Source organism: Epinephelus lanceolatus, chromosome 13 (assembly GCF_041903045.1).
Source record: "Epinephelus lanceolatus isolate andai-2023 chromosome 13, ASM4190304v1, whole genome shotgun sequence".
Taxonomy (NCBI): domain Eukaryota; kingdom Metazoa; phylum Chordata; class Actinopteri; order Perciformes; family Serranidae; genus Epinephelus; species Epinephelus lanceolatus.
This window is the reverse complement of record NC_135746.1, coordinates 32,722,395-32,749,701: the sequence shown is the minus strand read 5'-3', so window position 1 is coordinate 32,749,701 and position 27,307 is coordinate 32,722,395. Positions and strand designations below refer to the sequence as shown.

At 39.7% G+C, this 27,307-nt stretch overlaps 1 protein-coding gene across 5 annotated transcripts in view; it reads right to left on the bottom strand.

Moving 5' to 3' along the window:
* The window catches only part of LOC117270786 (unconventional myosin-VI), a 184,796-nt gene that overhangs the window by 84,594 nt on the left and 72,895 nt on the right, over window positions 1-27,307 (bottom strand). For all 5 annotated transcript variants that reach the window (XM_078174048.1, XM_033648647.2, XM_078174049.1 and 2 more), the window contains exons 13-15: window positions 6,255-6,412; window positions 3,294-3,385; window positions 1,729-1,801 (exon numbers count right to left, since the gene is read on the bottom strand). In XM_078174048.1, coding sequence (XP_078030174.1) covers window positions 1,729-1,801; window positions 3,294-3,385; window positions 6,255-6,412 — 323 coding nt within the window. The remainder of the gene's footprint in view (window positions 1-1,728; window positions 1,802-3,293; window positions 3,386-6,254; window positions 6,413-27,307) is intronic.

The window sequence follows — 27,307 nt, the reverse complement described above, 5'->3', positions numbered from 1 at the left end:
GTACAAGTCACAAATCAACTCCACTGTCAAGTCCTGAATCAACACCAACAAGTCTGAAGTCAACACAGGAAAGTCACAGGTCACAAGTTATGATATAAAAGTCCTGTGTTGAGACCAGCAAGTCCCACACAGGACCGTTAAGTCTCAGGTCACGTCTCAAGACAAACAGGTCCCAATTAAAGACAGAAGAGTTGCAAGTTATGTCAAGCTAATATTTACAAGACCCAGAACAAGACTGGAAGTCAACACCAACGAGTGTTTGTCTGACTAGTAGGAACAACAATTTTTGAAACTGGTCCAGTATTGCTGCAGACACCATCAAGGGCATGTTAGCACGATCAATTTACGTCCACTAAAGGTGCTTGTTTTCACCACTGACAGGCTCAGATTATTATTCTAGGTGTCTGGCAATAGTATGGAAAGGATACCTACAGAGATAAACCTTTTGGTAAAAGACTAAGATCTTTTGTGTTTAACCAGTAACAACCCCAAAGTTGTTATAACAACTCCTGCCAGACTCCATTTAAATACACAGTAGTTTTATCACCATAAAACACACTTCATTTAAAGTCAACAGAAATAAAATAAAACTCACAGAAACCATCTTCGTTTGTCGTTCCTCTGTTCCAACAATCCCCAGCTCTGGTTTGGTTGAAACAAACCCTTAATTCACCCAGTTAAATGTGAAAATAGGCTAGCTCTGTACAAGCTAACATTACTATTTATTAAAATAGTCTGGTGGAATTGGCGGTAGCAATTTCGGGGCTGTTTTTGGTAAACCAAAAAAGATCTTACTTTTTAACAAAAAGGTCTATCTCTGTAGGGATCCTAGCCATAATGTTTTCAGACACTTAAAACAACAATCTGAGCCTGTCAGTGGCAAAAACAAGTACTTTGGGCAGACGGAAATTGATGGTGTGAACATGTCCTGTGTGGTTACATTGCAGCCTGTTTCACTAGTGACGACTGCAGCACTAGTCCAATACTGGACCAATTTCAAAAATTGTTGTTCCCATTTGTCACTTAGATGCAAAAACATGGGAAAATAGGGTCCAGGTTGGAAAATACCAAACTTACCCCATACAAACTACAAGGCTCAAATACAGGGAAGTCTAATGTCAAGTCCAGCAGAGTCAGGGCAAACAAGTCCCAACTTAGAACCTACAAGTCCCATGTCTAGATAGAAAGGTCCAAGTCAGGTCACAAGTTAAGAACTAAAGGTTCCTGCTGTTTTCATTTACATGTCAGCACACATTCTGTAGGCAGAAAGGTTTTATAATCCATGATGCACTGCAGGAGCTAAATTCAGAATCAAACCAAGAAGAAATATCTCATGTCAACTGTATAAGTACATTATCGGTCAACTTAGAGTAGATACTTTTCATTAACTGCACCTGATTAATTCACTGTTCTGATATATTTTGAATGCTTCTATACATTCAAGCACCCTCCGAATATTTGACAATATCAGCGTTTCCTAAAATATATGAAATACATTGACTGCTCAGTTAAAGATGAGTATCCCCAGCGTTCTGTGTTCTCTTCCTGTGGGTCTTGTTATGTCTTGTTACATTACGTGTTACGCATGGGCAAAAATAAGTTATGCAAAAATATAAATAAACATTCAACACCTTTGCAAAGAATAACCACTGAATATGGAGGACGAGCAACTGGAGCTGCTCTGAATGCACAACCATGACTGCCGAATGATGAGTGTCGTCTTCATACCTATGCAGTCCTGATTGTCGACATAGTGAACCTCGTTGACTCCGAGCCCCTCCCTCTGGTACAGCTCTTGCTCCTGGAATGCAAACGAGAGATTTCTAATGAGAATCCATAATGATATTCTCAGCGTGTATGGCATTCGTCTAATGAGGAGAACGATGACTCTGTGGTTCCGCCTGGAGGGCATTCTAGCTCTCTAACAAATGGCACTTAGACCACCAGGCTTTCTGCCATTACACTTTGAGGCAGAATGAGCATCTTAAGGTTGTGGCTTTCATGTTGGATGATGCTCACAGATTTTTGGGTGTCAACATCTTCAAGAATGTAAATGAGGAATTTAAGGTCAAAAGAGACATCTAACATTTGGGACAAAAGGCCACAATTGTTACAAGATGATCAGAATGAAAGTCAAACAAAATATCATTGAACTTTTAATGATGCTTCATTTTGAAGAAGTTCAAACAAAGTTAAAACAGATATGGCTTTAATGATGAGCTGATTATATTTTGTTATTGATCCAAAACTTTTTGTATTGCGATGAAACTACAATTACACAACAGTGACATTTCAGATCTCTGTGTCATCAGTGGAGCAGCATTTTTTTAACAATTTATTTTGTCGAAACACACCACACCAAACAAAAGTAAAAACCATTACAGAGGCTGTGGCTTTCCAAGGTCGACGCCTTCTAAGCGTTGGTGGAGGTTTAAGCATTCTAGTGCCTTCGAGTTCATTACATGAAGACCCTGAGTTACAAAAAAATTATATATCGAGCATCATTATTTTCCCAGAATAAAATGTGGTGTTTCGGAACATTGTGGACTTGGACAGCATCGGATTTCACGCTGCTAATGGTTGCTTGGCTGCTGAAAATGGAGAGTTTCCTCTGAATATCAGACACTAAGTTTACTGAAAGCAACACCAAACTTTCTACATCATGTTTCAGCAGTTGTTGGTTATCTAAAATGCATTCTCGGAACCCATCGGCTGTATTCGGCGTCTGACTTCCAGCAGACGGCAATACAGCCTCCGGGGGCGGTTTGATTTGGGCGGAGGAGGTGAATTTCCGTTTCCGACTTCCGTTTATACATAAGTAAATATGCTGAACCATTGCGATGGATTCAGAGTTTGCAGTGATACAGAATGTAGAGTCTGTAGAGTCTGTATATAGAGATGTACTTTTAAGAGCAACAGTTACAGGATATAATCATCAAAGTTTTTTTTTTTTTAAATCAACAGTAATCAACCTAACACACACTTTCAAAAAGGGAAGAAAAAAACATGTTTTGGAATAAACCTCTCTCCTTTAAAAGTGAACAAAGTTTAGGTTTTATGGTTTTAGGTGTCTGAGCTTTGGAAAGTCTATACTTTTATTCAGGAATGAGAAACCTATAATTTGAAAAAAATAACACCTACTTTTAGAAAGTAAGTGCTAACAATAAGAAAAGCACTTATATGGTAGCATGAATCAAAGTCCTGAGTCACTCCGAGATGTTTGCTTTGATTTGCCGGTGTTTGTGCTGGCTGATGGATCTGAGGATGGAAACGAGGTGAATGAGAGCTCTCACCTCTTTCAGTATGCGCTCATTGAAGAACTGCTGCAGTTTCTCGTTACAGTAGTTGATGCAGAACTGCTCGAAGCTGTTGTGTTCAAAGTACTCTGCGGAGCAAGAACAGCAGCAGAGAGTCAGTTGAAGATGCTGCGTCACAGGCAAAGCAAATCTGACAAGTTACACTATTTTAAGAAATCATGCACAGTACAGATGCTCTTTTGATCTCAGTAAGATGTGTGTAAGGACAAAATGTCTTTACAATAATGGCTTTGAGAAAAACATCTTTTCTACTTGATCACTGCGATCTTTTACCGGAATTTCCTATTCTTTCTATTCTTAGACAGACAAGTCAAATATTATACACACTATGAGTATTTTATCTGCCAAAACTCCTTACGAAAAAACACTGAAAATCCCACATATGCAACTGTCACAAATCAAACATGACGTTGGGGGGGAAAAAAGTCTTTAAAATTTCATGTTTCTGTGACACTTTTGAGCAACACTGAGCAACTCATTTTTAAGAGCATCTGTGTATGAAACTTTTTCATTTAATAGAGCAGTTGTGAGACTGTTATGGTTGTTGAAAACAGATTCAACAGTGACATGTTTTAGAAAAAAAAAAGTAAGTGGGTAAGTAACTTTACTAAAGATGTCCTGATAACGTTTTTTGGCCCAGATCAAGTTACAAGTCCTTTAACACTGAGTATCTTTTGAATACCGAGTTTGATACTTGTATTTACCTGAATAAACATGAAGCAGCTGTTATCTTAGCTGGTCCATTAAAATATGCCGTGATCCAAGTAAGACTGTACCCTTCCAATTTAATTTATTTTTATTTTATTTTATTTCATTTAAATTTTATTTAGGTATTGTTTCTCAGTTTGTTTCTCTTGTTTCTTTTTATTTTATTTTACATACATAATATTTTATTTTTCTTATCTTTATGTATACATAAGTATCTTTTTGTGTTTTGTTTGTCAGTCAAGTATTTACAGTACAGGCCAAAAGTTTGGACACACCTTCTCATTCAATGCGTTTTCTTTATTTTCATGACTATTTACATTGTAGATTCTCACTGAAGGCATCAAAACTATGAATGAACACATGTGGAGTTATGTACTTAACAAAAAAAGGTGAAATAACTGAAAACATGTTTTATATTCTAGTTTCTTCAAAATAGCCACCCTTTGCTCTGATTACTGCTTTGCACACTCTTGGCATTCTCTCCATGAGCTTCAAGAGGTAGTCACCTGAAATGGTTTTCCAACAGTCTTGAAGGAGTTCCCAGAGGTGTTTAGCACTTGTTGGCCCCTTTGCCTTCACTCTGCGGTCCAGCTCACCCCAAACCATCTGGATTGGGTTCAGGTCCGGTGACTGTGGAGGCCAGGTCATCTGCCGCAGCACTCCATCACTCTCCTTCTTGGTCAAATAGCCCTTACACAGCCTGGAGGTGTGTTTGGGGTCATTGTCCTGTTGAAAAATAAATGATCGTCCAACTAAACGCAAACCGGATGGGATGGCATGTCGCTGCAGGATGCTGTGGTAGCCATGCTGGTTCAGTGTGCCTTCAATTTTGAATAAATCCCCAACAGTGTCACCAGCAAAACACCCCCACACCATCACACCTCCTCCTCCATGCTTCACAGTGGGAACCAGGCATGTGGAATCCATCCGTTCACCTTTTCTGCGTCTCACAAAGACACGGCGGTTGGAACCAAAGATCTCAAATTTGGACTCATCAGACCAAAGCACAGATTTCCACTGGTCTAATGTCCATTCCTTGTGTTTCTTGGCCCAAACAAATCTCTTCTGCTTGTTGCCTCTCCTTAGCAGTGGTTTCCTAGCAGCTATTTGACCATGAAGGCCTGATTGGCGCAGTCTCCTCTTAACAGTTGTTCTAGAGATGGGTCTGCTGCTAGAACTCTGTGTGGCATTCATCTGGTCTCTGATCTGAGCTGCTGTTAACTTGCGATTTCTGAGGCTGGTGACTCGGATGAACTTATCCTCAGAAGCAGAGGTGACTCTTGGTCTTCCTTTCCTGGGTCGGTCCTCATGTGTGCCAGTTTCGTTGTAGCGCTTGATGGTTTTTGCGACTCCACTTGGGGACACATTTAAAGTTTTTGCAATTTTCCAGACTGACTGACCTTCATTTCTTAAAGTAATGATGGCCACTCGTTTTTCTTTAGTTAGCTGATTGGTTCTTGCCATAATATGAATTTTAACAGTTGTCCAATAGGGCTGTCGGCTGTGTATTAACCTGACTTCTGCACAACACAACTGATGGTCCCAACCCCATTGATAAAGCAAGAAATTCCACTAATTAACCCTGATAAGGCACACCTGTGAAGTGGAAACCATTTCAGGTAACTACCTCTTGAAGCTCATCGAGAGAATGCCAAGAGTGTGCAAAGCAGTAATCAGAGCAAAGGGTGGCTATTTTGAAGAAACTAGAATATAAAACATGTTTTCAGTTATTTCACCTTTTTTTGTTAAGTACATAACTCCACATGTGTTCATTCATAGTTTTGATGCCTTCAGTGAGAATCTACAATGTAAATAGTCATGAAAATAAAGAAAATGCATTGAATGAGAAGGTGTGTCCAAACTTTTGGCCTGTACTGTATATATCTACTTGATGACATGTAGGCGTGCTGTACACATTGTAGCCACAGGGACATATGTACATATTTAAGTTATTTTCTTTATTTGCAGCCGCCAACATAACAACACATTATTGTTATTGTTTTCTTATACTGTTGGCTCTGTGTTCAGGGTTTGGGGGAGGGAGGGAAGTTGTTTAAAGACTTGAAAGATATAACAAATTATCCTGAACGAATGATGTACCAAGTTCAAAAATCAATAAAGATATGTGTTATAAAAAAAAAATATGCCGTGATCAGCTCGGGACATCTCTAACCTTTACTTTTCAGGTGTCGTTGCAAAAGCAGTAAGAGGTTTTTGAGGGATACCAACCAAAGCCAGCAATGTCCAGGACACCGATGAAGTTAGCGGAGGAGTCAAAGGGGAAGCACTGGTTGACCCTGGTCACCACATGGTCGAACAGGCGGCTGTACACGGCCTTTGCCAGGGCGTCCCGAGCGTTGTTAGCCTGCTCCACTTTGAGTGGCACTCTGGAGACACAATAGAAAGTAAAGGGTCATTATCTTGATATCAGCCCTGTCAATCACAAGGTCATAAAAAAGCCACTGAAACTCCTTAAAGGGACAGTTCACATCAAAATCAAACAAACATATTTTTTCTCTTTATCTGTGGAGCTATTTATTGATCTAAATTGTTTTGGTCTGAGTTGCCAAGTGGTGGAGATATTGGCCGTGAGGATGTCTGCCTTCTCTCCAACATAACAGAACTAGATGGCACTCGGCTTGTGGGTGAGCTGTCCCTTTAATTTAAGTTAATTCTTTACTTAAGAAGTTGTGTCTTTTTTGCTGTTTAACACTTTGATCTAATTGCCTGAAAAAATAAGTGTAAACATAAACCTGTCCCTGGGGATAAACTGAGTGTTCTTATTCACCAAAATCCAGTTGAAACGAGCAGGACTTGTCTGACTTTCCAAGCAGATAATTATATTATTGACAGCTGAAGAAAGAGAGATTGGGTGTGAGGTGGTAGAAAACCATAACCGGCAGCGAGCTCTGTGAAGGTATTGTAATTGCTTCTGAGTGTGTGTGAGTGCACGGTTCAATAGCGGCAGACAAAAGGAGTGACCCGATTGGAGGGGCCAGATAAAATGTACCGCATTAATCTGCTGTGAGGCTCAAGTTTCTGCTCTGGACTTTACCTCTGGACTTTACTTCAGCTGCAGACTGCAGTGCACTCAAGGACACATCAGGAAATAGCTCTGCACGAGTGGAACTCTCAAAGCTCCGAATAACGACTTCCAAAATCCACCTCCCTTCCCTCCTCTCTCCCTCCTTCTCTCTCACTCTCTCAGTGACAAATTATCTCCTCTGCACATACCTTTTTAAGCCACATGCAACATCACGGGGAATACAGACGCCTGATCCCTGCAGGTGCCTCATGGTATTTTTCTAACACATTATGCTGTGATAGGACGACCTGCTGCGCGAAGGGCAGACCCCCTAAAGTTGCAATCTGTAATTCACTTCTACACCTGCACACTGTGTGCCTTCCCATCAGAATCACTGTATGCTGTACATATACTGTATGTCCCTCATTTATATTCATGCAGCGTTTACCTGTCACATACTTACAGCCATGTGATTAAAGACATTTCAAAGCTCCATCTAATAAATCACTATGTGAATAAATAAACAGGAAATCATCGCACTCTCAGTCTTTTCTTGCTATTTTTTTTTTGGTTGTTGTTCTTACATTTGTGTCCCATGTTCTTTTTAATAACATCTTATTTGTCTTTGCATACACATTCAAACAAGCTGATAAACCAGGTGGACAAAATAAATGCATTTAAAAAATAAAATAATAAATAAATAAATAAAATCATAGATAAATGAAATGAATAAATAAAGAAATCATATATTAAAATTTGTCACCTATGTTTTTGAGACAAATTAAATATTCATGTCTTATGCATGGCCTTCACTTTTTGTTCCCTATGGTCTGCTCTGTTGGACCTGTACTTTTAATCTTCTATATAACTTTGGGGCATCCATTTCTTTTTAAATTTTCTTTTATTAACTCATCATCCTCACACAATCCTGGCTGTCCCTCCTGAACTCTATCATACTGCCCCTGTTCTAAACTAGGTGCTGCTTTTTTAAGGACATTGCTCAAAATGCCTCGTAAAAGACATTAAACCAGACATTAACTTTTAAAAATGATCATTTCCACGAAACATTAGGTATAAATTATCTAAGATATTCAATCTGCAAGATGCTCCTTCAAGTTCTTTTATCACTGCTGTCTATGCATTTTACACACATTTTACAACGTGTGAAAGTTTATTCTTGACCTTGGAAATAATAGTTTGATTTAAAAAAAAAAACAAAAAAACTCAAAGTCTCCTTTGAGCCCTTTCTGTAGCTTTTAACTGCATGTCAACACTCCATCTGCTTATGAAGGCCGTGACAACACAACTGAAAGCTCTGAAGAATGTAAGTTACTGTACCTTAAAGGTTCAGTGGGTAACTTTTATAAAAATAACTTTTGATTTTATTTGCTGAAACTGCCACTATTATACTATACTGACAGTAGTACATGAGACAGATAATCTGTGAAAACATCAAATTCCTTTAGTTCCTTCTTGTGCTCCTAATGACATTTGTAGGAATCTACTGCACCTGAATGAAAACAACCAATTTCAGATATTTAGCTTGCCCTAGTGAGAGTATGCGCAGGGGAGGGGTGGCTGCCCAGTGTGTGCACAAAGTTTGCAGCAAGTCTGCTGCTCTATTGAATTCCTTATATGTAGTACATAGCACCCTCCACCAGAGGTCAGTCTCTGGTGGAGGGTGGGGATAACATTAAAGGACTGCTAACAGCCACAACAACGGAGAGAGAGACCACGGGGGAAAACAGCATATTTTCACATCTAACCTCTGTGAATTACGGGTTTATTTCAACCATTCCAGAGCTGCTGATTGTTGTACTTAAGGTCCAATTAAGAAGTTGACTTATTAGTCTAACTGAGACAGTTTTGGTGAGTTTAATTTTGCTTTTGAGTTTGAATGAAGTGTGTTTCACGCTAAGTTGACAAAGCAATTAATAATTACAATAATACATTGGATTTATAGCAGCACTAGGAGGAGTCAGAGGAAAATGATTTTTTGTCATAGATTATCTGTTTCATTGAACTACCATCGGGGTGTGGAGACAGTTTCAGCAAATATGACAAAAGGGTGTTTTTTCTAAAAGTTAGTTACTGAAACTTCAAGTTGAGTTATTCCATCAAAACGCTTTTTTCAAGACATACTTTATAAATGTAGTCATTTTAATTGAATGTACTTGTGGTCAAAGGGCATGTTAAAATGTAAGCATCACACAAATGTGCTCTGTGAATGTCAGGAAAATTGAAAAATGTTTGAGCAGCTAGACAAAGTTACGACCACGGAGCAGACCTTACAACCTGACTTATCACCCATCAACACTCCCACAGCTCCTCACCTTCACCCCTGCCTTCTCTCCACTACCCACCATGTTTAATTCATGCCACAGGGTTCTCTGAGCTGAAGCGCCGCCGCCAGAGGTTTTAATACTGCGGTGAGGCTCTCTCATTTAAAAACCAAGAGGTCTAAATGCCAGGGCAGCATAATGTCAGAACACTAATCGTACAAGTAGCCTAATATGTATTCCCTATGAGCCTCTGCACCGTGAATGTTTCTCTCTCTCTCTCAGTGTAATTACTGCTGTCGCCTTCTGTAGAAATTGTGCTCTCTGAAGACGCCTGCTGGTCCACAGCTGCTCTCTGGCTCCGTACTCAAACACACCACATGGGAAAAAATGGATTTTAAAATGGACTTTTCAGCCATCAGAGGAATGCTCTGAAATATAACTGAGAGATGAAGAGGTTTGTTATAAATTATTCTGATTCTGTTGTGCTGCATCGCACAGCACTAAAGCCACAACTCATTAATGGAAATTTACAGCTCATCTACTGGTTGAAATCTGATAGAATACATCAAGCAAACTGTGTATAAGCTGGCATTTGTGACACTAATAAATTGAATTTATTGAAAACACTCTCCTGTGGAGAAAATCTGAGAATGACTCAGTGAGTTTTTCTGATATGGTGGAAAACATCGCATTTTAAAGGTGTAGGCCTGGCCAGGGCTGAGTGGCAGTTATATTAAAAAGAAACTTTCTGTCACCTGTGACCTTACCTGTGATCACTCAGTTTAAATGTCAATACAGACAATCACATAATACAAGACTGTTCAGCTCGCATGATGATGGATGACTTCACAAACATAAAGAATCATTTGTCTAGTAATTTCTATTTGACATCAAAAGTAGTTATTTTGTTGTTGTTTTTTGCGGTGAATTGATTAGCCGCCAGCATTTTTTGACAGTGAAAGTTGAGGTCTAACATGGATTTAATGTGTGTCAGCTTGATTCTGATTTCTTTTTGTTTGTGATTTCATTCAAGTTTTACAGTGGTCAAAATTATTTTTTTTTTAAAAGAACCAAGTCTTGTTTTTCTTGGAAGTATCCACACTGTTAGCAAGCTAAGTGGAGTTAGTTTTGCTTTTTATTTAAAGTTTTTCTTGTTATATTGTTGTGCACCAAAGTACTGAGGAAAAGTCCCGGAACCTACCGTACATTAAACCTGATTCTTATACTGGTCTAACATGACACATATTAGATCAAAACTGTATTTGAACATTATGTGCCTCTGGTTCAGGTTTAAAGTACAAAACAAACAGACATAACTTGGCAAGACTAGATGAAGCTATCAGAGTTTCAATCACAGATGAACTGAAAGGCCAATAGAAAAAAACTCACTTCCAATGTTGCTCCTCTTCACTGAGGCTGAAGAAAGAATGTGGTAAAACTGTGACCCCTTCAACCAAAGACTGTTTTTTTCCCCTTGTCATCCATTTTATTCTAAAGATCTGAGGTGGTAAATAAACACAATTTTGTGTAGTAGAAAACATGACTTTCTTTATTTATTTTTACTTTCTATACTGTTGATTATCTTCCAGTCCCTCACATTTATCTTGCAACCTCATTGTGGGGTCAGGGGTGGACCTCCAGGCTTGGGCGAGTGATAGACTGACATTGAGAAATGGTACAAGAAAGAGCTTTGAGGCAGAAAAAGTCATCCAAACATCTGAATTAAATAAAGTTTGAGAAGTACTGGGGAGCGAGCTAGACGTGGTGAGCCAACAGAAGTAACTGCAGGTTTGTTTAATGGCACGTCTGGCTGCCGGGTTGACGGAGTAATCCCACCTCAACTCTCACAAGCTGTTAACTGCTGACCTTACCCGCCGGGGTCGCCGTGATTGGCATCTCCCATTTTCTCTTTGCCCTCCCACTCATTCTTCTTTAAATTACGCTCACGTTACATGTTCCCTGCTCAACCCTGCCTGTTAATCTCTCTCCCCTCACTCTTTTCCCATCTGTTTATCTGATGTTTGGTCCATCCTCACTTTCTCCTTTTCACTCCCTTTTTGATCTTCCTCCTGCCATCTCAAGCCATCTTTCTCTCAGTTTTTAGTAACTCTATTCCCCTTTTCTGCACTTTTTATTCTCTCTCTTACCAAATAAGCCCATAAATTACTGTAAAAGACTAAAGACTAGACATATGACTCTTATGCCATTATCATTTGCCAAAGAAAAACAATTGCAGACCATTTATTTATATTGTCATGCATTTTGCAATCAAAATTCAATGTTTTTCATAAGTCATAGCTTGGTTCTTTTGGTAAAACCTGAGAGTTTACCTAAAACCTAGAACAATCATTACCACCCCATAAGGTTCTTCAAACCCTTTGGCTCAGCTATTGGCCACAAAGCCAACATTATGCCAGCAAGATTCAAAGTCAATAACATTGCATGCACTTGACAAACAGTAAATATAATTTGACAGAATGTTTGACAACAAAACAAGCTAGCTTTCTAGCCATGTCACTGTCCCCAAATCAATACCAAGATTTTCACCAACAAACAATACATTACTGTCAGCCACAGCCTTGAGTAGTAAGTTGAACAGCAAATGCGATGTGAGATGATCGCAGATGTGATACACAGGATCAATAAGTTCAGAGGGTCGGTGTATTTCTTGCAGCCTGTGTGTTACAATCTCCATCCTGTTGAGTTTAGAGCATGTGGCACTGAAGCACTGCAATCAGTGTTGTAAAACGAAGGCTTTGACTGCGTCCCTGTTGCTATGGTTACAAGCTCATACCATTATGTGGCCAGAGCATTCATTTAAATGGTGAACAGACAGTGTCACCGGAACCTCTCAACAGGTTTCCATTATCACCTTTCAAAACCCGAAACTGCAGCCAATCAGAGTATTCACTTGGACCATGGTATTAGAGCTGGATAATCTGTATAAAAAAAATAAATAAATAAATAAAAAATATTCCTCTGTCACCTTATAGTGCTTGTAATGGTATTTGCAAGAAATCCACCACAGCTGAGCAGAAACTACAGGTCAGAGCTGAAGAGTCTCTAAAGTAGCTGTCAATCATGTGAACTGCAGTCAAACTGCTAAACTGGGCAGCACTGGTCAAATATCAATCAAGACTGTGTTACCGCATTTTTTGCCTCTATTGTTTTCAGAAACATATTTTAGTATACTGTTTAGCTGTAAACTGAGAAAGTTTATGACCTGACCACCATGTTGAAAACAGTCCAGCCAAAACAAAGCATCGCTCACCAGCCTACGCTCATTTCGCTGCTTAACAGTACACTAAAATTTGTTTCTGAATACATTTGAGGTGAGAAAATAGGCAATGCAGTAACAGAATCTTGATTCCTATTTGACCAGTGCTGCCCAGTTTGACAGTTTGACTGCAGTCCACGAGCCATGATTGACATGACTGACAGCTGAGTGAGAGACTCCTTGGCTCTGACTGGTTGTTTTTGTGTTCAGCTGCAGGGGATTCTTGCAAATGCTATCATAAGTACTAGGAGGAGGAGGAAGAACATCTTTTTTGTTTTTTCCAGATTATCTGTCTCACGTATCACTGTCATGATATAGTGACAGTTTAAGCAAATATGACAAAAATGTCTTTTTAGAAAAATTACCAACTGCGGCTTTAATGCACATCAATTGGTGCACATAGCTCGTACCAGACGTATCATTTAAGTAGTTGAGATACCAGTCTAGACTGAGTTGAGTCAGCCAGATTAGTTGTGACTAGTAGTAACTGGCTGAATACAAACTGTGTAACCTTTTATGTGTTTGGCTGCAACAGAAGGAAAATAAATGATCTTGTTAACTAGAGTGAAGTGTCCTCTCTGACTTCTTCTCAGATAAATCAGATTAACTGAGTTTCATTCAGCCTTAAAAGCATCAGGTTCATCAGGTTCCTGACAGCGCTGGTGGCTCAGTTTGTTGACTTGTAATTAGGCGACTCAGGTTTAAGAGTTTCAACAACTTCATTATGCATTTAGTGAGATATTTGTTTGATTTAGTCTGAAGTGTGTTATCTTGCAAATATATTCTTTTAGCCTTCGTCATGATGACCTGACATGACTGCTTGAATAAGGAATGAGGCACTTCCAGTCATTTAGAGAGCTTCTGAATAATGAGTGCACATTTATATGTGTGAGACAGCGTGTGAGTGTGGCAGACCAGCAGTGGGTGAACCTTGTTATAACAAATTTATCGAATGGTGAAATTCCAACATTAAGTGTTAGATTGTGACAGGACACAAAGTCTGGTCATGAGCTATAAGCCAGCCAGATCTCCACACCCATAATTTCCACTTTGCTAAATAATGGATACACTACTTCCTTCCTCAATTGGCACTTAACGTTAGCACTGGAAGAAATTTGCATGCTGCAGAATTGTCCAATATGAACAGGAGATACTGAGCAGATTTCTACCGTTTGTGACAGTGCCATGACACAGTGTCCTTTTGTTATCCAACCAGTGTGTGTCAACTAATTTAAAATGTTTAAAACAAAAGAAGTACAAGAAGTAATACCATCCAGGATCTATCAAGGTTTTTTTTTTGCTGCACAAAAGGACTTACTCTGCTATTACACCAAAATCTGCGTAGTTGCTCTGGATGAACGGGTGGGTCAAACAAACACAGGACTTTCATTTAGTGCCCCATGTGATCACAACTAAGCGATGAATTACTTGTAAGTACATAACTTATGTTACATCAGTTACATATGTATGAGAAAAAAGAGGTAGTTGTGGCTCAGAGGTAAAGCAGGTTTGTGCACTACCTGGAAGAAGTGGTTCTATCCCCAGCTCCTCCAGCCCACATGTCAAAGTATCCTCAGACAAGACACTTAACCCGGAATTGTTTCCAATAGCTGTTCCATCGGTGTGTAAGGGTGACTTAATGAGTAGCAGGTGGCACCTTGTTTGGCAGCTTCAGCCACCAGTGTGTGAATGTGACAAGTAGTGTTAGAGTGCTTTGAGTGGTCAGAAGACTAGAGAAGTCTATTTACATTTGTAATTCACATTACGCTACATCTAACCCTAACTTTGTAACAAATATTTCTCTTTTAACCAGAATCATTATCCTTTTTTCGAAACCTATCTAAGTAGTTTTGTTGCATTAACCTAACTGCAGCCATTTCACAACATTAACCATGTGCTACACCTAGGAGGCCGCTGTGCGCCTGCTAAAGACAGCCCTGTGTGTCGGTATTAACCGCCAAGGGGCATAACAAAGCATTAGTATTTGATGACCTGGGAATGAGAACAGTTGGAAAAACTGAGGGGGTTTGATCTGTGTGAAGACTTGAATTTGTGTTACTGATTTACTATTACTTCCTTCATCATCTCCACTCTCTCTACTGTCTAAGGCCAGGTTAAAAGACAGATATTCTCATTAAAGTCCCTTTCCCACTGCACATAAAATACACAAACACCCATTAACATTGGGTTTTTGTGCGTTATGGGAAAGGTTAGAATCAGCATTCACACCCGGGACAAACGACTCTGCAGCAGTCACAGGTATTATTAGGCAGTGATGGATTTTAGCTCTTTAACAGGAAAGATGCAATGACAGGCCACTACTTCCATCTACACCCAAACAGGGTTTCAACATTGTTAAAAATGTTGTCAGCGCTGAGTTTGAAAGAGACATGAAATAAGTATGATATAGACCATTTAAAAAAAGGCAACAGCCGCAACCCATGCTGCTTTACTGTTTACTAACCTGTTTTCTGGCCTGTCCGTGACATCGAACATGACATACCACACAGAGCCGTGCACACAGCTTTGGTCTACTGGCAATGGGAAATGAGTTTCTCACCTATTTTTAGCTGGTGTTTCTGAGTTAAAAAAAACAGATATGCATACACATGCTAATTTTGATGGAGAAAAAAAGGGGATAGTAGTGATTTTCACTTCAGTGATTAAATATTGATTCTGTGCAAATACTGATCTGTACATTTGTGCTAAATGTTATGAGTAAACTAAGTACTGTCTTTGCAGTTGCACAATGTCTTATGTTGTGAAAATTAAGTATTATTAGGAAGTGAAAAGGGTGTTTTTGGTCAAAATGTTAAGTATATACTAGCTGATTACTTGTGGAATAATTCAATTCAATGATAAACACTGTGAAACACTTCAATATAAAGTTAGTTTTTATCGGATGTCAAAAAAATCTTCAGGGAATAGAGTCAAATTAAACACATTTTGATCAAAACAGGAGATCAGTGCTCTGCTCTCTTCCTTTGCATCTCTTCATCCAATTTTAACACCTCTCCCTCTGTTACACTCTTTCTCTCTAAATCAACTCTTATCATCTTCAATCTCTCCTCTTCCTCACCTTCATTCTCCCTCAATGGGTGCGTTTACGTGCCCGCAAAGAAACCAGTTTACTTGGAGAAATCAGGTTACTTTCTGTTTCAATTCGCTTTATGGCACATAATTAGATTTCTGTTACCCAAAATATATTGAGCAGAAAATTATCCACAAATAAAGGACACAAAAAGACCAATATCCGATTTTAATTCTCTCCTTCTCTAAATCCAATCTTCCTCCCACGCTCGCTCTCTTTATGCCCCCAGCCCCCTCCTCCGCCTGTCTCTCACCCTCTCTCAGCCCCACACACAGAGCCGTCTGCACTCCTGCTTACATAACCCAGACAAATAAATAACGAGCTTAGGTGATGCAGCCAGCTGGCGGGAATCCAACCCGCCGCCTCTCTTCAGTTCACCTACTGGTCTCATTTTATCCTCTTTTACCAAATCAAAGCAATAACCTGTGAAAATGTTCATATAAACAAGATAAGACTGTATGGATTCAACTGTGTCAACTCTTGCTCCTTGCTGTAACTCAGCACAATCCAGTTTGGGAAAGTTTTAACACCTGCTGCTCTAAGTACATGTGTTTTGTGGCTCTTATGTGGGAGAAACTCACTCAGGAAATTATGAATTTTGGAATAGCCACCACACAGTAGGAGGTGAAAGACAGGGCAGAGAGCCGCCGACAGAAACACTAACGAAAAAAACACCACAGTCCTATCTATGTGTTCTGACCGGTGATCACAACAGCAAAGAGTGCTGATACCACTTTCACATCATGTACCGTACAGGCCAAAGTTACAAGCATAGCCTGTGAAGAAAGATGGACAACACATCTTCACTTCTTCCCCAAAAATTAAGCCACAATATCCTGGATATGGGGGCTGCAATGTTGCGCTGGTGAGGTCATTTGAAGCCAGCGTCTGCGCAGTAGAGATCCAGAAGTGGAGCCATGGTATCGAGTTATCGCCCATACACCCATCTGTCCCATTCCCTTTTGGCGATTCATCATGAGTGCACTGACTGACACGCACAGCTGTCAATCATGACATCAAACCAAGCAACAACCTCCAGGGCTGAAAAATTAATCCAGCCCGCAAGTACTTAATCCTGCAGTTCCTTGAATGGCCACTTGAGGTTGGAGTCAATTCCCATAGGCCACCATGTTAAAATGCCCAGCTTCACAGCAGAAAAAACATGTTTACAGCATGGTACAAAAAAATGGTTTTGGTCTCTATAGCTACTTTCCCCCTTCATGACAAAAGTGCGGAGGATGGATTTTACCCATCTACATTTTTATTAAGGCTTAAAGTTAAGTATAATTAAGGGCAGTGAGGGAATCTTCACTGACCAATCTGTGGTTTAAAGAGGATGACCTGTTTGAGGCAGACATTATTTCAAAGACACCTGCAGATGATTGATGGCACTCTAGTTCACCCTTTATTACCTCATTAACCTCATTAACTCTTGCTACAGCCAACTGAGTGAACCAAATTATCTAAATCTATCCCACAACTTTTTTTCACACAAACTTTACTCATGCAGTTGCTGAATCATGCTCCTTTATGCTGTTTCAGCTAAATATTCCTCACAGGTTGTATAAATGTACAGTATATTCAATTTTGAACTTATTCAGAAAGTTGTTGCAACAGACATACGTTTCTATTCATTTTATGACATGTTCTTTCTATCAGCAGTTGGAAAAGTGATCCATTTAATAGCTTCGATCAATATACATCAAGTAATAACACCATTACACAACTGTTGTGTCTGAGAATGAAGACTTCATTTCCCAGAAAACTCATGGTCTTATTGTGCAGCTTCCCATCAGCCCTCCTCCTCCCTGAAGGGGATGAACACGTTGGAAACCATTTTTTTCCCTTCATCCCTTCAACCATCTGCCATCACCAGAAAGTCTGCCTGCCTGCCTCCTTGTGCAAAGACGATCTTTTGCTTTCTCAGTCAAAAGGTTTTTCTTTTTGGCTTTAATGGGGAGAGTAAACATGTTGGAAGTGATTTTTTCCCATCAGCTTTTCATTCCTTCCACCATCTGCCACCAGCAGAAAGTCTGCGAGCTTTAGCTCTGTTTGCTCTGGAAGAACAGCGACCTCTCTGGCACTGAAAAGTACTTCTGCAGATTTTCTTCCACATCCAACCTGCTGGATCTTGATATAAAATGCAGTGTGGAGGATTTAAGAAGGCACTTTCCCATTGTTTTCTTTGTGTGTGTGTGTGTGTGTGTGTGTGTGTGTGTTGGCACTAACACACAGAAGGTTCATCTATCAGTCATCCAACATCCAGAGGTGATAAACTGCACTCACAATTTATTTTGGCTTCTATCACAAGTGAAAAGCTGCTGCAGGCTGACAGTCCTCCCAGTGATACTTTTGTTTGTTTTCCACAAAATTACGAAATGATTGTGATGCTGATGTACAGATGTAAAACATTTAATCTGGGAGAAGAAAAGTGAATAAATGCAGAAAGCAGAAGGATAAAGTGTCGCCGGGATCTGTCAGACACATGTCCGTTTATAGAGAGTGTAACTGACAGGCAGGCCGGCGTCAACTGACACTCACGGAGACGGACAAAGACAAGAAGCAGCTTTTAATTCATCTGCCCCGGCTCCTCTCTCCTCAGATGAAAGAGGAGAAATAAACATTAGCGTGGGAGGGTTTGAAATCGAGGCGAGTGGCTTGGCATTCAGATGGTGTGTGCTGCGGCCGAGCTGCCAGCAGAACAATCGCAGGCTTTGGAGCAACTGGGTTCAGGCTAAATGCAGACAGGGACTTGGCTTGAGCGGCTGTCACTCTGTCTGTCTGTCTGTCACTCTGTCAGTCTCGGTCATTATATTTCTAAAAATGACTGTTTGTCGCTGACTTTATGTGGGAAAAATTTTAATGTGTTAATGCCTTCTGCTTCTTTGTTATGATATTAAATGATGTCCAGTTTTTTTGCAGAAAATCATGTCACAGTGAAGCTGACCTTTGACCTTTTGGATATAAAATGTCATCACTTCATAATTACATCTTATTAGACATACATTTGTGTGAAATTTTGTCACAATTACCATAAAATTTCTTGAGTTATGGCCAAAAAGGTGTTTTGTATAATGACCTCTGACGCTTGACCACCAAAATCTAATAATTTCATCCCTGAGTCCGAGTGGACATTTGTGCCAAATAATTCCTTCAAGGTGTTTCCGAGATATCCTGATCAGGACTTACGGATGGACATCTCAAAAACATGATGCCTCCAGCTATGGCTGTCACCGACAAGGAGGCATAAAAACATTTTCACATCTTGGCAAACTTATACTTTTTTTGTGGGGTTTTTTTTTATGGAATACTGCAAAAATAGTTGGCAACTGATTTTCTGTTGACCCTTTTGTGAAGGTGAGCACTGTTGGCATTCAGCTGTGAGAGAGAGAGGTGTCAGGATGACTCATGAGAGCAGTGCCAGGTGAGTTGATTAGCACAGCTGGTGCTCATTGTCTAATCTGACTCTTCCATTTAAATGCAGTGGGGTGCTGGATGTCAGATGACTCCCTCACACCAGAGACAGACAGCCACGCCGGCTTACATTTCCTGTGTGACGGAGAGTACTGTCTGCTGAACTGTCTTGGAAGTTTTGGAGCAACTACAATTTGTGCGCCGGAGAAGCTGGGCAGCTTGAGGCACATGGTTAAGGGTCGTGTATTTGTGTTAAAGCATGTCTGAGCAGTCATGATAAAAAGAACATCGTTAGTAAGCGGACTGTTGTCCCAGTGTTTACTGTAGTGCTGATGAACTTACATTGGCAGCAAGACGTGCTACACTTTTAAAGTGATTAATCAACTGACTGCTTCGCCTCTATAAATTATTTTTAACTGGTTTAAAAGGTAGACGAGAGTAAGGGCAAATCTTAAATATTCTGAATTTTTTCTTTACAATATATAAATATTCTGCAAGTTTATTTTATGACATCTCAAACACTGTATGACATCATGTGTTTTTGCACTTCATTGTTCACCCTCTGATAAAGTTGCTGCCTGTTTTCCTCACTAAAATACTTTAACACCAGATTGAACAGCAGACTTTCCTTTGGTCCGCACCATTACCACACAGACGTACAACTGAGGTGCGCCAAGCCCGTGGAGTCAGCACACCATTTAAAATGTGTCTCAGTGCTCAGTAGCTTAGCACAGAGAGCAGGCATTCCATATATAAAGGCAGTGTCCTTGCTGCAGCAGCCACGGGTTCCATTCTAGCCTGTGGCCCTTTGCTTCATGTCAACCTCCATCTCTCATTTGGGGCTGTTTGTACTTTTCATGGCTAATAGCATACAATATCAGCTGATTAAACATGTCAAGAATAAATGCCTCCTCTGCGCATATTTCTGTGCTATTCATTAAGTCTGCGACTTTGCCTTAAAACTTCATCAAAGTTAAACTCTATGCCATGCAGGGACACAAATTTGCTTTGCCCTGACAGCATGTTTTATTAACCCCTTTGCTCGCATTGAATGGACATGAAAGGAAGGTGAATGTTCACCAATGCTAGTTTTGTGCATGTGTGATCTTGCCCATAGCCCTAAATAGTAGATACAGCACATGATGCTACAACAACTGACAAGGGAATACCAAAAGATTAATATACAGCAGAGCAGCCTTTTTCTCTGTGGCATTGATATTTCATCAACGATTAATGACACAATAAACCTTGATCGCTATGACAGATGTATGCTTTGTTTGAAGGGGAACACTACCTAAATTAAGAATTCCAGTATGTTATTTTCTATGGCCTAGGAAATTTCAGTCAGTTTTTGTGAACATGAGCTACGCTCTCAAACCCAGAAACCAAAGAAGTAAGTCTCAAACTTGCCTGATTTTGTGGACCCATAGATTGTTTGTTTTCTCTTTTATACCCAAATGGGCTTTATTCTATTGTAGTGCTCCCAGTTGTGAAACTGAAAATGTACCAAAATACTCAGAACATTCCCATGGGTACTCTCAGTTTCATCTGGAATATCCTTCATCACCCATTGTCTGTGAAGCAGCTCTGGACTTTATACCCTATGACATCACAAATTTGAGATTTAGCACTCTGGCTCTGGGAGAGACTTATCTATCTTTACTAATATTTGTGGTCTGAATTTGAACATTGGAATATAATGTATGAATTTTGAAAATGAGCAGAGTTACCCTTTAAACTGATGCTTCCTCCCACAAGCAAATGTTACCCCCTCCATTTAGAGCTATTCTGCTCCCTTGACGCTCGTCATCACATGTCACTGGATCGTGAGAGGTCCCTGGTTCAAAGTTTCAAGCCTGTGTCACCTCTGACTACACCCAGCATCACTGATGATGTTTGCTCTGTCGCACCTGTAACCACACTCACCAGTGATGGTGCAGTGCGCCACGCCAGCACAGCAATGTCACAGAAATATCAAATGTCATAATTAATTTTTTGGATTTATTACTTCATTCTCATGCTTTGTATCTATTCTATATCCCTGGGATTTTAACTGTAAAAACAGACCTGTTTACAACAAATTAAGTGTTGCTACCAATAGTTACTATTTAATGATTACATATAATTATATTAGCCTCATTTTTGACCGTTTCCATTAATACTGTGGATACATTTTGTATTCTCTTTCACTCAGCAATGTCCTCAACTAAACTGCTCAGATGTGTCACACTAACCTCTGCTAAAAGGTCGCTTGGTATACCTCCTGGAGTGAGTATTATATTCTCATCACTGATCGCCCAGTGGTATGCGGTTGTGTCTCTGCCCTCCTGTCTCATCATCTTCATCACTCTGAGGATTAAGTTATTAGCTGCATTGAACCCTTCATGAAAGAGAAGCATGGTCTGATGGGAGATTTGTTTAGGTATCTGTTCACTGCAGCTCTGAGCCCGAGGTACCTTTTAATACCTGAGGTTCTGTCTCGGCATGGAGCACCGAGCCGTGAAAAATGGTATAATGCTCAGCCCAACTCCTCCCCCTCAGTAACGCTTCACAGGTTCACATTTATCTTGTTAAGCCGGAGGAGACTGGTAAAAGCTGTGAATGGTCCGAGCTGCCTGTCTGGTTGTAGACGCTTCATTTCTTGCACTTGACTTCATTTCGGTCACCGACTCACACCACCTGGTCAAAAGTTAATCCCTTTACAAAAATCATGGCTTGTAACTTTAACTTTTTATTCTGGATCCTTCACTTAGAGACATTCACCAAAAGTGGTTGAAATTCTTAATTTAAGAGTTAATCATTGACATTTCATGCAACTGGATTTTTTCACGCTGAATTTTTGCAGTGAAAATGTCATTGTAACTGTTGCATTCTTTCTGAATAAGGTTTCACTTTAATGGAGTCAACAAAGCTGAGTTGTTTGATGATGTTTGTAAGTTTGGAAAAAAAGTTTTAATTTACCCAGAATTCATAGCAAATTTGCCATACTTAAAAGGTCAATAACTAGACAACTTCATGCAACAGAATTTAGACATCTCTCTCAAGTCTGACTACACTTTAAAACTAGAGTGTGGGACTTGTACGTATAAATTAATGTCTTACATTCAAGCCTTTGCCAAACAACTTCACACAATTTTTATTAAGCCTATCGCTGCCAGGGAAAGCTCTCTGTATTTTGTCATTATCCTGAAGTTTTTGTGTCGGGTGTCATTGGTAGCATTTCTGCGACAAAGCAGCTAGGATTATGGTGGAAGCTGTGGCGGAAAATCCTAGAGTGGATGCTCCAGACAAAATAGAATCCCGGCATTCAGAGGAAGAATTAAAGTCAAAACTAGAGTTATCGCCTCACGCTTGTATGCCTCTGTGAACCAGTCAAGTTGCAATTACAGTTTTCATCCATGTCTGTCAAGACTCTGATGTAGTCATGCCAGTAGACAATGTTGCAAATATGAATGTTGCTGCAAAGAAGCTACAAATTCTAAAATATGGATGCCTCTCACACATCTTCCCCTGTCAGCAATGGAGATCTATACAATCAGCAGAGTTTCAAGGTGGGCACCCACAAGCAGTGTCACCAATTCAGTATCTGACCAAATATCTCCCCTTCTGTTCCTTGTAATGCCATTGAATAATGGCCAGAAAAGTGTTTTTGCAGAACATTACGATGTCGCAGTGAAGTTGAGCTTTGACCTTTTGGATGTAAAATGTCATCACTTCATCATTTTTCACAATTGTGCGAAATTTTGTCATAATTTGAGAATGAATTCTTGAGTTATTGCCAAAAACATGTTTTATGAGGTCAATGTGACCTTTGACACCAAATTCAAATCAGTTCATTGTTGAACCTAAATTTGTGGACATCAAAGCCTTATTAAGATATTTCCTTCATGAGACGGACACGAGGTCATAGTGACCTTTGAACACCCAAAATCTAATCAGTTCATTGTTGAGTCCAAGTGGACATTTGTGCCAAATCTGAAGAAATTTCAAGGTGTTCTTGAGATATCATATTCACAAGAATGAGACAGACAAAGGGACAGGTGAATAGATGGACGGTGGCATAAAAAAGCTGAAGGGAGCCCTCTTGGGGACAGGAGAGATGCGACAAGCTCACCTGCAGACATGCAATATACCACGCCTTGACAGTATGTGTGAAATTACTCTCATTACCAGAGAGGGAAGACACAAATTCCACAATCCATCTTTAATCTAAGACACAGACAAAGTCTCACATCTAAAGACCAATGTGTTTATGGCTGTTGTGGTCATAGAGGCAGGTGAGACACACATAATCATACACATGAGGATAACAGCCCACTCTTTTCATCAGTCTCTCCTCAGAGACGTTCAGGGATCATTTTCAGTTGTTTGCACAAAAAGTAGGGCCGTAACGGTACATGTATTTGTGTCAAACTGTTCGGTACGCAACTTTCGGTTCGGTACGACCCTGTACTGAATTATTGGGCGCAGGATATTATTTTATTTTATTTTGATTTATTTTAATTCCGTTTTTGCGAGCCGAACCATTTAAAATATCTAGTTCCCCGACGGACATAATTGAGTGACGGACCGAGTCCGACCGTAAATCTCCGCTTTCACTTTGTGCAGCACATTCTCGCATTTTGACAACATGGCAAGTGAGCCTGACGAACCTGAAGACCCACCCGCAAACCTTAAGTCCTCCGTTTGGGAACACTTTGGTTTCAGGGTAAAATACGAAGATGGAAATAAACAAGTTGACAAGACAAAAGCAGTGTGCCGACACTGCAGAATAGCGGACGGGTATGTACTTGGAAACACGTCTAACATGCTAACGCATCTAAAGCGACACCACCCGAGTTTGAACGTTAACCGGCACGACTAGAAAAAGCAATCTGGTGCAAACTACGATATCGTCGTCGTTTAAAAAGAAAGAGCGTTTCCCTGACCATCGCGCTAAAGAAATGACCAACGCCATTGGAGTTGAGTAAAATTGTTTAAGCTGCACTTTAGATAAGCATGTTTTGTTTACTACACTTTAACAAAGTGGGAAAGCTAAGTAAGTTCCTAGTAAAACTGAATCTGAGCAGGCTTTAAAGCTGACCAGCTGCACTATACTTTTTATTTTAATTGAGTAAAACTGTTTAAGCAGAAATTTATATTTATATTTTTCATTCAAAAAATGTGTTAAAAAAAACAGCAGCATTTTATTTTTCACTTTTATATTTCTATTTTCATTCAAACAATGTGAAAAAGCAGGATTTTATATACATTTGTTTCATTCAAAAATTGTGTAAAAAGAGTTAACTGCTGTGGTGGTATGTTTTAATAAGGTTACCAATAAGTAAAAGATATTTAATAGTTGTCTATTTTTTTCATTACTGTACCGAAAAAAACCAAACCGTGACTTGTGTACCGAGGTACGTACCGAACCGAGATTTTTGTGTACCGTTACACCCCTAACGAAAAGTGATGTGCAGGTGTACAGTGCAGCTGTATGAGGAAAGATGACGGAGAGCTTAAGATCTCTGCTTAAAATCTACTTGATTGTTGGACTCACTTCAAAGCATGCTGACACCTTTACTTCCCCTGCTTCTAGATGCCACACACACATCTGCGGACCTTAATTGTGTTAAGTTCCTGCTACTTTTCTTGCCTGTAGGTGGTGAAGACTGAACAGAAAAACTGCTGCATCCTGAAATCTGCTAACAATCTTATATTAACTAATAAATGAAGGTTAACCAAAGGACCTTGGAGCCTTCATTAAAAAAAGTAAGAACGAAGCATGATGTGAGGTAGAGGACACTGAGTACATAACTGTGAACTTCAGGGTGTGTGTTGAGTGTTTTGTTGCAGCAGGAGGAGAGCACCATATGTGCCCCAACATGCCAGTTGTCACATTTAATTTAACACAGTACATGTAAATTAGGCTTCTCACAGTTTGGCATGTGGCACCATCAGTAACAGGAGAGAATTTTAATGTACGTACAGAAGCTCTGAAGCCTAGTGACAGAAACACCAGGCTATGTCCTTGATTTAAATCCCTCCTGGACAGAGGAAGTGTCCACAAAACAGTTCAACTAAAACATATCTATATCTTAAGACAGAGTTGATATAAATGAACAAACTTAACACCGCCATGTTTACAGGCCCACACCTCCTCTTGCCTGGCTAAACTCTTTCATTTCACCGTGCTGTTCTAAATAGGATCCATTAATAATATTAGACGATGTTTTCTATCAGCATAATTTGTGATCCCTTTTAAGTTGCAGCGAACCATAGAGGTCACCTTCAGTGAGAGAGCCTGTAAACAGGAATCCCCTTTCTCTTTTAGAGGTACTGAGGCAGAGAAAATATCAAAATGTGACACAAAATGTGTTGGTATTTGTGTCTACTTGTAGTAGACTTTGTGTGACTACAGAACACTGCCAAGACCACAAGGAAATTTTTTGGTTAGTGGTGAAGTTAAGGAATAAAGGGAGATTATATCCAAAGAAGTGCTTATTATTTTCTTTTCCATTGGATTTATGGTACAAAGTCGTACTGAAGCACTGTTGACAGGTGAGAGGCTTTATATTTTAGGGTCCATTTTGTTGTTTGGTAGTATATTTTTTTTCAGTATGAGTATCCTTCTCAGAGTTCAAGTATCCTTCTCTGTGAACATGATTAAAACACCTTTTAAAAAACATGTTCAATTCTGCCACTCATTGAAAGTGCACACGCTCTTCTATGTCTGCATTGGACATTTGATTCAGTATTTGGTGCTGAGATATGCAAGAAAAGTACTGATCACATCAAAATATTGAGCTCACAATTAAAGCTAATCACAAATGTACTCACAAAATGGCCTGCTGTTAGATAAATCAAAAATCACAATAATCTGCCTTCAAAAAAATATGTAAACCAAACACAAAACTGGTGTTAAGCCAAAATAGTCCACCCAAATGTTCCACTAAAACAAAGGTGCTGACCAAATTATCCATAAAGAGGAAACCTAGCTAAATGAACAAAACTCACACAAAGCCATCTGAGCTGTAGCACTTACCTCCAATGCTTAGTTTCTCATCTATCCAACCAAGATCCTACCATATGTTTAGCCAGCTTCAGCCATACCAGGCTCAAAGCATGTCAACACATAGTGTCTTGCGTTTCAAAACAAAGACACAAATATTAATATAAGTATTTATGTCCATTCACAGGTTTTGGAACCTCCAAATCAAAAACTTATTTCTGTGGTCACTATTATCTATGAAGGAAGCTACCAGTAGAAGTACAAGTGTCTAAAGCAAAGTAGGTACACTGACTGACATGCATAACCAGTCAAAAATATTTGTGGTGGTTAACTAATAATGGTTAACCATTGACATCCCTAATACCGTATACGGTGGTGTCAGGATGTCGGGAAAGGTATGAAAGTAGGAAAGAATACATATTGCCCAAGCCTACAGTATACATTCTGAATATAAACAACCTTCCACTAATATTAAGTCACCTCTATGAACTTTTCAAATCAAACCAATTTCAGCATCCGGGCGCTTCACTGAAAGTCCAGATGGCTCACCACTTTATTCATAATAACTGTTGGCAAAAACATGCATATTTGCTCTGGTGTTTATCAGCAACAGTCTTTCTGGACAATAAGAGGAGAAGGAGAGTCAGCCAGCTGTTCTCACGCTGCTGACCAGCTCCTCTGAGCCTCCTTTCACTTTACTGTATATTCTGATGTCAGCTGAAGTGAGTAAGTGACTGCTCGTCTCTCTGGACAGTGATAACTAGACAAGCAATACATCAACCATCTGCTCTGCCTGTGTGTGTGTGTATGCATGTATATGTGTGTGTGTGTGTGTGTGTGTGTGCGTGCTTACTCATGCCCTCTGTATATGCATTCCTGTGGATCAGAGCTGGTAAGCTTTCAAGTGCTGATAAGTCAACATGTCAAATATTCGTATGCTGTTAGAGGGCATGACTCTGTATGCAGTGGTTCCCAAAGGGGCGGGTCAGGGCTCCTCTGAGGGGCGGCGCCATAAAATTGCAGAGTTCTTGTTTAATTTTTTATAACAATTCCTAAATCTTTGAATAGTTTTAGTTGTAAAGACAATCTCATCACAAGTTCCACTTAGCAGCTGTCTTACAGCTTTCAATCACATCACACAATCTTCCTCAAAACATTATATAGCTCAAAAAAGTCACAAAGTTTCTTGTTTTATCTTATTT